This window comes from Haliaeetus leucocephalus, unplaced genomic scaffold, assembly GCF_000737465.1.
Source record: "Haliaeetus leucocephalus isolate CR32 unplaced genomic scaffold, Haliaeetus_leucocephalus-4.0 Scaffold722, whole genome shotgun sequence".
NCBI classification, from domain to species: Eukaryota; Metazoa; Chordata; class Aves; order Accipitriformes; family Accipitridae; genus Haliaeetus; species Haliaeetus leucocephalus.
Genome location: NW_010973158.1, coordinates 3,574,778 through 3,588,444, shown reverse-complemented (window position 1 = coordinate 3,588,444; position 13,667 = coordinate 3,574,778). Strand labels below are relative to the sequence as shown.

General features: G+C 37.9%; 1 protein-coding gene across 2 annotated transcripts in view; it reads right to left on the bottom strand.

Annotated features, from left to right (window-relative positions):
• Positions 1-3,478: 3,478 nt before the first annotated feature.
• ELOVL7 (ELOVL fatty acid elongase 7) overlaps positions 3,479-13,667 on the bottom strand; it is a 58,210-nt gene continuing 48,021 nt past the window's right edge. Inside the window, exons 2-7 of one of the 2 annotated variants that reach the window (XM_010580546.1) lie at positions 12,648-12,838; positions 10,237-10,317; positions 9,766-9,822; positions 7,926-8,031; positions 5,007-5,143; positions 3,479-3,688 (exon numbers count right to left, since the gene is read on the bottom strand). In XM_010580546.1, coding sequence (XP_010578848.1) covers positions 3,485-3,688; positions 5,007-5,143; positions 7,926-8,031; positions 9,766-9,822; positions 10,237-10,317; positions 12,648-12,838 — 776 coding nt within the window. In that variant the 3' untranslated portion in view covers positions 3,479-3,484. The remainder of the gene's footprint in view (positions 3,689-5,006; positions 5,144-7,925; positions 8,032-9,765; positions 9,823-10,236; positions 10,318-12,647; positions 12,839-13,667) is intronic. The other variant, XM_010580547.1, reaches the window with a different exon arrangement.

Here is a 13,667-nt window from a genome sequence, read left to right as displayed (position 1 = left end):
TCGGGGGCCGCGGCGCTGACAGACCTCCACGCGAGCCCACGCTCCGCGGCCGGAGGGCGGGCCGTGGGACGACGGGCGGCAGGGAGGAACGCCGCGGGACGCGACTAGGCCCCGGAGGAGTACCGGCGGGGAGAGGGGACCCCGCCCGGGCAGGCAGAGCGAGAGGGTCCCGTTTTGTCTTCCCGGAAGACACCTGACGTAATTTTTAAAAGCGAACATTGGCTACGTGCTGCTCTTCGTCCTTCCTCAGTCAGTAAAGCGGCTCAGGCTTAGGTTTGGAGAACCGTCAAACCACATCCGTGAAATATTGATGAAGAGAACACAACCTTTTCATTAATTTACCACCCCCCCCCCAAAAAAAAAACAACAAAAACCAAACCCCCACAACAAACCCAACCAAAACAGCAACAGAAAACCCAAACCCACACCAATTTTCAGGACTCGGTTTCTTAGGAGAGCAGTAGCTAGTAATACTAGTGTTTCTCCTCCACCAAATCCAAGGAACACAAAATTTCAACGCCATTCCCCTCATTAACAGTAAGCATTCACTGTAACCTTAATGATTTTGCTGACTTGCGCTCCCCTCTTTCTAGCATAACTCAAACGTATAATGCACTTCAGCATGTAAGATGCACAATTTTTAGGCAGGAAAAAAATGCAGCTGTCCAGATCAAGACGGTGTGATTCTCACAGCCTGCAACATTGTGCATACGAGGATGGGGTTTAATAACATTTTGTACTAATGTTATTAGGATAGTTACGCTATATGCAACCTCTTAGGATACATTCACACAACCCACTGAAAAAAATGCATTCTCTTTCTCCAAATGCTTCATAACTTGCAGAAAACTAAACCCGCATGCAAGAAATTACGTAGTAGGAATCTGAAATGGCACTTGCTGACAGCCCACTGAATGATAAGCATCTCCAGTTTCTGCTCCTGCTTATTAATTCTTAATCTCAAACAACTGACTCCAGAGGCAGTTGGCTACTGTACAACTGCTAGACTTGGAAGTTTTTCCTGGCTCCTTTCTGTTCAGCACCTGCCCATGTGCAGAGCTGCTTAGTTTTGACCATGTATACTCTTGAGCTCCTACTTAAAAGCCCAAGGGTGTTCGAAGAATCAGTTGTAGACCTACATCCCAAACCAACAAACAAGCATCTGACCCCTCACACACAGCTGCAGGATGCATTCCTCCATGCATATTTATGGGGCAGAGGGGGGATAATTGCAAAATGGGAGGCCAGAATGACAACTTCCCCTACCAGCATAGGAGTCATCTGCAAGACTGGAGAGTAATGCCCACTTTCCTCCAGAAGAAGCTGAGGGTAGCATCATCCAGCTTAAGCCACAGACTAGCTACAACAGCCTTTCGCCAAAAGGCCTGTGTTTCCCAAACACGTTTGAACCCACAGGCTCAAGAAAGCCTAAATTAACCAAATTGTCCTACTTTCTTCATCAGTACTTAGTTAATAAATTATTATATAAAAAATAGGCACCATTCAAGCTTTAAAAATAAATCAGAGGCAAATCTTTTCCAGCTGTTTGAAAAAACAGCAATAAGTCTCTGTCCTAAGGAAATGACCCCCTACTCTGGAAGCCAAGGACATACACACAAGCTGGAGGCTGGCAGGATTTGAAACTTAAGAGTCAGTGATTGCATTTCCCACTCAAAATGTGTGTGGCCCTGATCAGCACCCTGGCTGTCTTGGATTCTGTGCTAAAGCACCTCTCCACATGCACTGCCAGGGAGCCAAAACCCAGCACTGAGGATTCTAGGATGAAGCATTTAAAATTCAGGGGTTGCATTATGCATCTCAAGCCATCCAAATCCTTTCTGGGATCTAACTTCAATCTGCCATCACAGTTGATAGCTACAGGGATTAAATAGTGGAAAGATAAATTTTTTTTTTATTTGTTTTATAAAGAAGACTTGTATGTAATCTCATAAAAAATAATCTGCAACTCATGTCCAAGATAAATTATTTTAGCATTAACAATGCACCATAAATATCAGTATTCCCATAAAAGTATTCAGGTAACAAAACTTACTTTCTTGGAATGGTACAACAGGAAGGCAATTAAACCTGCCCCAAAGTTTGGGGTATTTGAAAATCCCACAGATCAGATCAAGCACAAAACAAGTATCATGAGCTTCTTTTCTGTTAGTAGTAAACATAACAGAGAACAGTACTTTTGCACCAATTCCTTAATAAGCTCATACAGTACAAATGCAGCTTGCATACAAATAGCTAGGTCCTTCGATTTCCATACATGTGTGACCCTAACAACTGTCTAACCATGGAAAACAACATAGTGGTTAATTCTACATGGACTGGGGTCATGCCCAGTCACCACTGCCTGCCCCACGCTCAGCAGCTCAGAGAACAGCACATATCTTTTTGCCTAGTTCTGGACAAGGTAACTGGTGCTGTTAATGAAGAAACTTTAACCTTAAGTTGTTAAAGACAAACAAAAACAATCATGAAAAAAAAACCAAGAGAAAAACTTTCTAGGCATGTATTTCAATAGATAATGAAAATGGAAGAAAATAGAGCACAGTACCATCATGCTAGGTGACATTTCGGCTTCAATCAAAAAATATTTTTTTAAAACTTATTTGAGGACTAAGATTTTGACTATTGAATTACAAGATTTCCCCCCTCACCCCCCAAACAGCCTAGGCTACCAATATCAAAATATATCCATGGATACATTGAATAATAAGTATATTAGGCTACTTTGGTGAACAAATCAGTAAGATGTTTTGATCATTACACTACAAGACAGTTTGGATAATCCTCAAATTAGTAGGTTTCCAACATGCAGAATAACGTTCAAGTGAGTAGAACATGAAATGAATTAAGTTATCTTAGTAAAAGATAGCATATCCAAAAATCTGTGATCTTCAAATGAAACACCATACCTTGACAGATTAGCATCCATTCCTTTCTTTAAAGTAATATAGTTTGTAAACACATGTAACAAAGTTTATGTATTAACTATATTAGTAATAAGCTTCAGATTCTATAAACAGTACTTATTGAAGATTCATTCTTTTAATAAAATACCACTGACAGTCTCAGCAATTTATAACATTTAAAGTGAAGTAATTTTTTCCCCCTCAGTGTTCAAAGTACTCAGTACTTGTCATACACATTTTAAATTTCCCAGTGAATATCTTTATTTTCATGCACCTTCCAGATAAGAGATCATCTATCCATTGATTTCTTACAGGATAGACATGAACAAGTTGTTGAAAGAATGCCTTTTTTTCTTTTAATCAGAGATCCATGCTGCCCCCCCCCCCCCCCAAATTCTGAATCCCAAATAACTTACAGTAAAAATACAAACTCTGTTTTGGAAGAAAACATATAAAATATACACCGTGTAGTGTGTGCACCTAAATATCTTGATTGTCAAGTAGTGCAAGTTTCCACTTTGACATACACACTTTTTTGGTTTTAGAGACAAGAGTTTGTTTCACTGATCTTTGCTGATCCCATTTCTTGCCATCTTTGGTAGTCTTTGTCCCTTTGTGTAAGCATGGTACCAGAAGTGGAGGAACAAGACTAAAAACATAGAGCCGTACAGCCAAATAATAAACATGAAAATCGGGTACTGGTACGGACAATCATCCATGATGTAGATTTGTCCTATATGGGCTGTAATCATAATAAACTGGACCTGCAGGAAAAAGGTGAAGAAAAGAAATACTTTTAAAATAAATGACAAACTTACTACAGAAGTTTAAAAAGATTCGGCATAACTTGCATACAACAAGCAACAGAAAGCAGGGGTGGGGGGTGCCTTTTTAAAGTGACACAGGTGCACCCCTAGAGCCCCTCTCCCAAAATGTTACTCCACTGAAAAACACTTTCAAAGAGTAAAGAAAGAGAAGTCCTGGGACAAACTGAATTACAAACAGCACTGGGAAACCCATACTAGGAGAATGGGAGTCTGCCCTGGACAGTTCAGAGAAGAAACGAGGCAGGCACTGTTTGACCAGTGACAAGTGAGAGACTCATTTAGAAAAATTAGCCAGAAAAAAAAAAAAAGGCAACCATTATAGGATTGTTGAACATGAATTCCCACCTTCCCCCAACACTAGCATGTAACACAAACACCTCTAGGTCCCCAAAACCAATTTAATGGAGGATTCAAATAAATAAATAAATACATAATTTTCCATGTGAACTCCAAGTTAATAATCCACTGGTAGTGCCTCCGAGACAAAAAGACTTTCAGTTAGTTATATATATTCAAGCTAAATTGTTCAGTTACATACAGTCACATGAACTATTAACACCAGACCTGCTGGAAGCAGCCAGCCATGGCTGCTTCTCCCTGCTCCTTTCCCTCCTCCATCAGCACCCTTGCTCAGGCCAAACTAATCGTTTAGCCAGAAGCTAAATTTCAAAAATTCAGCTGTTAAAAAAGCTGGGCATGAAAAAGCACCCAGAGCAATAACATTTTGAAAGTGATCTAAGGCTAATAGAACACTTAATGTAATTACTGCAAGAGTTTTAATGCTTTGAGGGGTAAATTCTCTAAACATATGAAACTCAAAACTATACTCTAAACATTCTCTAAACTGTGAAAGAACAGACATGAAATTCTAAAGAAATACTTCTTTTTCCCTTTCCTCACTACTACTTACATGTGTATTCTGTACATTAATTATGTCTTCTTGGTGTAAACTTACATTCTAATCTTTTTTACACAGGCAATGAGTTTTGCAAATGTATTTACGAAGTACTGCATAACTGAAAAGCTCACATGTCTAGTTCTGTGATTACTGTGAACACTGAAGTCAGCAGATTTAAGTATATAACTGAGGGCAGCTCACAACTTTTGTTTTACTCAATTAAAACATGACTAAACCTTGTACCAACTGTCAGCTACACACATGAAAGTAAACTAAAAATACAAACATATTGCATTAAGTCTGTGTTAGCCACAATCAGCTTTCTGAGAGGTGTTTATGTCAAACAAAGTTACTCACAAGTTGTATACTTGTCATGTATTTTTTCCACCACAAATACTTGTGATAGGCTGGTCCCAAAGAACAGATTCCATAATAAGTGTACATGACAACATGGACAATACAGTTCAGCAAAGCATGAAATGTTCCTAAACCACCTGCAGAAAAACAAAACATAGTGGTATTATTGCATCAGGTATTTAAAAAGCCACCTCATGTCCTAGTAGTTTGTTTTGACTCAGGGTAGAAAAAACATGTACCACAAAACCTACAGACTTTGATTAACCCTCAAGGTATTTAACCTGAATCGGGCTGACACCAATTCTGAGGAGTCATACCAGTTTCCTTTCTCAGAAAAGGCTTATCTAAGCATTTCCAAAACAGCAATAAAACCTAGCTGATCTAATTACCTGTGAAAGGTTTTATTGGAATTTTGTTCTTTGGGATCATTTATTATTTTTTCATAAAACATATACGTGATAGAGATGCAGAGAATTTAGTAGAAACAGTGTTCCTCCTGTTTTATACCTCTTTTCTAGACTTCATGGTGAACTTCGCAAAGCTCTGGAAGATAAGGAATAATTGTCTCCCCAACACAGATTTCCAGATTCCCAGGGAAAGAATCACATTTTCAGATAGTAAGTTTTTGGAATCATGACCTAAGTGAGGGTCTCACAAATCCATCATCCATCTCAAAAGCATACTCACAGTGAAAAGGAAATTTAAGGCCAAGTAGCCCCATTTGGGGCAAACTCATGACTGAAACTGGTAAGATACAAACATTTCACAAAGCAAGTAAGGAAATATTTCCTTTTCCATTGGATCAGCTATGACGTTAGATGATTCTGCTCAACGTAATTTTATTTTAATGAACACAAGAAATTATAGGCAAAAATGATCCAAGAAGTGGCAGACAGCAAAGTATTAAGAGAAATATGAACATGACAATAGTGAGCATCAGGAAGAAAAGAAGCTGACAAAAGCAGAGATTTGGTGAGAAAAAGCCAATTTTCCATTAAGAATCATTCAAGTTAAAAATAAAACTTATTTTGTGATTTTAGTAGCTCACACTAATCTTCCAGCTTGATAGATCATAACTCCTGCAGCTGTGATTGCAAACTTTCTTTGAAACTTGGCTATTTGTATTTTTTAAAATAATTTGAGTGTTCTTACAGTTCAAACATACACACTTTTCTTGGCTTGCACAGTGAATATTCAGAAGAAAAAATAAATAGTTAAAGCAGAGAAAAAAGAAAAAATGACTTCATCAACAGTACAAAAATATGCTGCAAAAAGCAAGACCATACATAAGCACCATTTTACAATTCCCTGTTTATGTCAGATCAGAGAAGAATCAGCATCTCCATTCAAACCCATTGGTTTTTTTACAAACAGATTGAAAACTTGATCAGTGCCACTACTTAGAAGGACAGACAGTGATGAGCAGCAGGGCTGAAATTCTTGGAAAAAAATTTAAGTTTTCAAACAGAACAATATTTGGAAAGATTAGGGTAAAGATAAGCAATGGAGTTGTAGGGATAAACACAGTTCTGCATGAATATGAAGGACTATTATTAGCAGAGGACAAAACTGTTCTTGCACACTTTGCTGGAAGTATTTGTCAAATTATCACATGGGAAATTTTAATCTGATGCAAAATCAGAAGCTTGTAGCCGGTATAATGATCCGATGTCCAGATAAGAGGCAGAAAGTTAATCACCTATAAATGTAAACTTTTCAAGGTTGAAGAGGAGGGACTGTTAGTTGCTGGGCTTGTTCGTTGGTTTTTTTTTTTTGCAAATCTATGAACACACTGAACCGTATGCTGAGAAAACTATTCACAGTTTCATCATTAAACACATTTAAGAAATACATGGTCAAAACACCAGTTTCCTAATAACAGAAACTCAACAAATACAGCAGAAATATATCCTTTTATACACTAGGAAAATCTGCACACTGGACATGTTCAAAAGATCCCATCTACAAATTTTCTGGACTGCTTCCAGGTCTTATTTTTGTATTCATAAAACAGGCACTAACAAATCAGATTTAATAAGCAGTGGTTTTCTTCAGCAATTTGTCACTGGTTTTCTGGGAGAAAAACACATACCAGATAACATGAGTGAAGAAACATGTACAAAACACCCCCTACTTCTCAGTAGAAACTCCTAAAAAAACCCACACCCTCCTAGAGAGGGACTACTAAATGACTGTGCACTTCTCCACTCTGTGCTTATCAGGCTATTCTCATGGCCAACTGTACTTATTAGTGGTGCACACTAATAATACAGCATAGAAAGACACATGCATAGACACAAATAGCAGGAAAAGAGAAAGTGAAGGTAAGCAAGAAGTGGACAAAGACTTTCAATTCAGTACAATTCAAGTAAGTTTCTGTAATAAGTAAGGTCCAGAAAAATATTCTGTAGCTTTGTGAAAGCCAAAGTATGAGATGTAAATAAACCCAATTATGCTACCTAAAGCCAGCAAAAATAACCGCAGCAAAGCCTGAAAGATTTCTTAAACAGGCAAAAAAAATGAGAACACAGTCCTCCCCTCCAACTCAGTTCTTACATTTCAGGGGGACAAATGGCTCGTCTGCCTCATACGTCTCCCCTAGCACTTCTGATTTTGCAGTCACATCTTTTTCACGTAATAATGCTCTTTGCTTACATACGGCTCTCTCCTCTGCACCTTCCCCCTCCATGAGAAAACCAACACTGCACAAAACGCTGTCAAAAGGGAAAAATGAATACTCCTCCCGCCCCTTTAAACAATTATGGTGATCTCAGATGTTCCATGAAATACTCTAGATATCTAAATGTAAAAACATTGATGTTTGCAAGATTTTTAATTCTGTTCTTTAAATATTTTTGTCTAGTATAGTTAACTTTTACTACCAGAAGAAATGTACAACTTAAACTCTCTCTCCACTACCTGCAGCAAATTTGACTCCAAACCACCAGGTCCATGGCATGATGGAATGATGAAAGACATGCAGGAATGTAACTTGGTTGTTTTTCTTACGCAGCACGAAAAATATCTGAAACAGATTTTTAATGAACAGAACGTTACAGGAGATCATCAAGCTCAACATACTTACAAAAAACTGTACACATGAGTGCTGGTTGCTCACAACTATACATTTAAAAATTCTTCACAATTGTAGTCTTGGGAGAAGAAGGGAAACTGAGGCTCTGGATATGGAGATTAGTTTTTAAAAAAAATTAAACCAGTACATAAAATCCACCTGTGAAGTCTCAAAAGCCAGGGCAAGCTTTGAAAGCAAATGTCCAAGGCTGAGCCATCACCTCTGTGTGCAACGGACACCTTAAGACAGACTTGCTTGGGTTGAGAACTATCTAGAAGCATCAGATTTTAAGTCCCCTGAACTACTAACACAAGGCTATTTCAGAAAATTAACTGAAGGACTAGCAACGGATAGAGGCAATAGAAAATATTAAGTTAGAGAAATAGCACTTTATTACGAACACTGACTTAGCTAACCTTGGAAAAAGGCAAAATTGGACAGAATATATGTAGATATTCTTGTCAGGCCACATTTTAAAAAATAGACATCAAGGGAAGTGTTAAGGGAAAACAGAGCAAGAAAACTGTATAAGGAAAAGTCAGGTCATGCAAACGGTAGTATCAGATGGCAAGCAAATGAACACAGAAGAAAAGAAGTCTGGTGTGCCATGGAAAACATTTGGAAACAGCTGACTTAAATACAGCTAAGGAATTACTTTTGCAACAAAACAAAAAAGCTGCTGAGAAACACATACCTGGTCGGCTGGATTCAAACACAACGAATTTTTAAAAGAAGAATTTTTCGGGCCCAGGACTAATTAAAAAGGAGCAGTCTAACCAGCAGGTAGCAAAGGTAGAGGAGTAAACTTGTCAGGCTTTTCCAGTTTTAGCATTCCTGGCCCTTCCATTACCATTCCATTTGGCTCAGTCAGTAAGATCTTCCAGTGTTGAATCATGAGTATTTGCAGATGAAAGTTAAATGGCTGACTTTGCTCGCAGGGTTTAGAACATCCTAACTACTCATGAGTCAGCTCCTGAATCACCACAATCATGCCTATTCACACTATTGTGTGAATAGGGCAAATGAAATCAAAGCTGATTCCAACACTCAGAAGCTGGTTTGAAAATAGCTAAACCACTCCTACTAGGTGTTGGTCTCAGGAAGAAGGGATGGCAGATGGCTGCTGGTGGTGAGCAAGGTCTGCATTCTGCTTCAATGCATTGCTGCTCAGACTTTCTTTGAAACAGGTTAGAGTGCCAGCCTGATATGAAACGCATCTGTAGTCATGACCCCCAAGGCATAAACAGGTATTTAGAGCAGGTAGATATGGCAATTTATGTTGCATTCAGAGCTGCTGATGCAAATATTCCAAACATGGAAGATAAAATCTGAAGATGATGTGGATAACAAATTCAGCATGATCAACACTGGTTTTTATCTGCAGTGTTGAGACAAGCATTGCCATAGCACAACAGGTCAGTGTAACAGACAACTTATCAGGGCTTCCTAAATTTTTAAAGGTGTGTTCCCTCATTAACATTTTTCCTGATAATCAAGGAATGACAGTGTAATGGGACAATAAGATGAGAGGCAATAATAAGGGTAAACACCTTGATGGTATTCCAATAATTGAAGATTGAAGGGCTAAATAAAAAGCAGTTTATGCCCCCAGCTTCCAACAGCAGTGTTTCCTCTTCTGTGAAAAGGAAACATCACTACTTCTTTTATTAGGCTACAAATACTTACAGTGTCTAATAATTCAATGAACTTGGAAAAGTAGTAAAGCCAACAAGTTCGTACCATCTGCAAGAGTAAAAAACAGAAATTGTCAAATCATAATAGTCATAAATAAAACTAAGCAGCTGCAGGAAAAGTAAGTAATTATATAAGGGAAAGTACTGGGATGGGAAGTGGTGTCACAAGATTGACAGAAATATTTAAATGTATGGTTTGTTTAGTTTTTCTTTAAAAACACAAAACGTATTTTAATCCTGGAGAAATTTTACAACCAAGAAGAACAAGCCAACAAATATGTTGCCTCTTTCTTTCTCCCAAACAATCAACCCCTCCAGTTAACTCACATGGTCTACATTATGCAAGCAGGTATTTCCATTTAGTGCATTCCACCCTACAGCCATGCATTTGGTTGTTCAAAAAGCATTTCTAAAAATAAAGTCAGTGTAACATAACAATTTGGCTTTCTGTTTGGCAACTTACTCTTAGAGCTGTAGGTGACCTCGAGTAGTCAACGATATCGCACCGGAATGAGTAACCTGTGGCCCAACCTGACATAAGAAACTGGAGCAAAAAAAGGGAAAGGGCAAAGATTTACTTTATGTCTTTTAAAAAATTGATTAATTTCAGATTACTTTCACAATCACTAAGCAGGAGGGGAAAACAATATTAAAAACTTGTTGAATCAGCAACCTTGTCAATCATCTACCTTTGTGTCAGCTAGCTACCACAAAATACTTTGCCGTTGCAGATTAATTAATTTCTAATTCCAGGACCACACCTATAGAAAAGAACTTTCTTCCTACACCCATTATTTCAGCGTTAGTAACCAAAGAGGAGAAACAGCTGCATCTCAAAAACAATGTTAAAAAACCAACTTATTGGGTAACAAAAACAAATCAAACATTTTGAAATTCGAAAATCATAGCCAACCATCTTAACACTAAAAAGAAACAACACAGCATCTTAATACTGAAAGAAAACCAGCACAACAGAAGAATATGGCTTAACTTCATTAAAGACAAGGAACAAATCAATATGCACTATATTTTTAGTATCACAGTTTCTAAAATTTTATTTAGTTAAACTGCATGATTCAATTAGTCTTTCACCGATATGAGCAATGAGAAGCTAGGGTTTTACAATCGAGAGCACATGCATGACCAAAGGACTGTACGTAACAAATACAATTTAATCTTTTCTCTTGGAATATATTAAAGCTCGGACAAGAGCAACATTGTTAATATTACACTTGGCTCATTCCCCTGCCAGCCACTAGGCCTACTGTATCTTATATCTGTTTATAAAGTGCTTCTCATCCATTGATCATCATCATCCACTCACACAACATAGGAGGTTCAGCTCTTTTAAATGGACTAAAACCCTTCCGTGTGTTAACTTCCTAAAAGAATTGCTTAAATTCTTCTATTGCTTAAATAAAACAAGATTTGAAACACCACCAAGACTGCACAATACTAAAGCACCCACCAAATGGCTTGGTTCCAAAGAGGGAAAGAATCAACTTTTTGCTGAGCACTAGACAATAGCAGAAATTCAATCTGTTGCCCTCTACCCATGCATTCTTTCATGAAATTGTAACATGGAAGTCTTGACAGCAGATTAATTGAATACTGTGTGTCAGACACTAACAGAAGTTTAATTTTTTTTTGTTTGTTTCCAGGGGTTATAACCAAAACCAAACTTGGCACCAAATCAGAAAAGGAAGTTTGGCGATTTTTCAAAACAAAGTCTAAATAGCAAATGCGTGCACCTTGCCCACTGCTTTCCACACAACAGTCATGACACAAAGTAGCTGCTGCTGCCATGCCTTTAGAGTGCTGTTAAAAGAAATGTCAAGAAGTTCACTCTAACTCATGATGAAATTTATGCAAATTGAGCTAACACAAAGGTATGCTGCCAGTTTGGCACAATAATCTGACAACTTTGCATTACCAGTTTGCCAAACCTGCAATAGCCACACAGCCAGATTTAACACAAACAGGGTCAGTACTAGTATAGTGATGCTTCACCAAGCAAATGTATAAAGCTATCATTCACACAATACTATTATTAAATGGCTACACTTTAAAAAACAACCAACAAAAAAAACCAACAAAAAACCAACCAACCAATTAGGTTTAAGGTTCTAAATTAAAGCTTCTACATAGACTATACCATTCATTGTTAAGGAATTTTAGGTCATTCAACCCATAACACTATACAACTCATCAGGCTTTCCAGTCTTAAAGGTTAACATTTGCTTGAGCTATGAACTACAGCAAAATCTCAACATTCCTTTTGAGAGAAAAAGCATTTGCTATTTTGGGGTTGAGGAGAAAAAAATCAATGTTAGAGATTTTCATGGTTTGGGAGGGTGGTGTTTTTCTGGTTTGGCTTGGTTTTTTTGTTGTTGCTGGTTTGTTTTGGGGTTTTTTTGAAGGATGAAAATCCACAAATTAGGTTTTGTTAACTTCTGTCTTTTAAAAGGCAGATCTAACTGAAGATTACTCCATAGTAAACACACTCTATACAGTGTTTGAAACAGTGTTGACTATCACGTAGTAGGACAGAAACAATTACAACAAACTACGAAAAACATGTAGTCTGCTTTACCTGTTACAGCCCAAGGAAATTTAACAAGTCATGAGAATTTTTAATTTTGTAAATTGTATATAATGACACATAAAATATTTTACAAGTTTTCTATCTATGACTTATTCCCTTTTTTCAATTATCAACTCAATTAGTTTAACATACTGCTTAGATGAATATAATTACAACAATCAGAATAATAGTTTTTTAAGAATTGCAGAGTGGGAATTATATTAATAAATTTATTAAAAGTTAGTAGAGACAAAAAATATAAATATTTTACAAATAAAAGTAGTACTTACTTCATAAGTCATATATAAAGAAAGGGCTACCACACTAAAATTATAAAACGCCATTATCTGCCTGAGTTCAAACGGTTTTTTATTTTCCATGAGTTTGGGTCCCAAGGAAGTGACAAAATAAATGTAGGTTCCGATGATAAAGGTTGTCGGAAAAGGTGAAGACATGAGTGGCCAGCCTTCCAGTCTTGGATCTAGAGGAGGGGGGAGAAAAAAAAAATTAATTGGATCTTTATGGTACTTACTAAATCTTAAAACAGCTACAGAAAGGCACTTAATTCTTAATGGATTAGGTCTTGCTGTCACTGGTCACGTTTCAGAGTCTATTCACCTCAAATCCATACCAACTGGATAACAAGATTTAGCACCTGTAGGAGTCAAGGCTTTTTTCTGCATCAATTCTTCACACGAAATGAAGAGGAGAACACGGAATCATGAGTGACCCCATTTTCTGTCTAGAGCTCTCCATGAAAACTCTGCGTTTTCACACATGAACGGGGCTCAGAGGGCAGAGGAAGGCAATGCACAAGCAGATCACTGAAGCTGCATTTCCACCTGAGACTTCGTTCTTCTGGAAAAGCATGAACCTTACTTCACAAGTTCAAGTCAGAGACAGGGAGTAGCCCCACTTTTCAAGATCCTTGAGCTTTATAAGCAGTACAACATTAACATAGTAAGTAGGGGATTTTAAAGTTAGAAGACCTTCTGTCCCATCAGCTGGTATTCGTAGCTTAGCACTCAAGGCTTGTGCCTATTCAGTCGAGACATATCACTGCTTTCACAGTGCCACAAAACACACACTTTCACATTACAAGCCTCCAAATGGCAAAAGTATTGCATGTTCCTCTCCAGTTATCCCAGGCAGAAGTATTGCAGAGTCCTCCTCCTATGCGTGCCCCGCTCCGTCTCCCTGCAGCTGAGGCTGGCAGGTGCTGCCTCTGAGCTTCACCATGATTCCACTGCACCCTTCTGTGGTTCATCACAGAGCCCCAGCTCACCAAAGACTTCCACGTTTTTCCACAA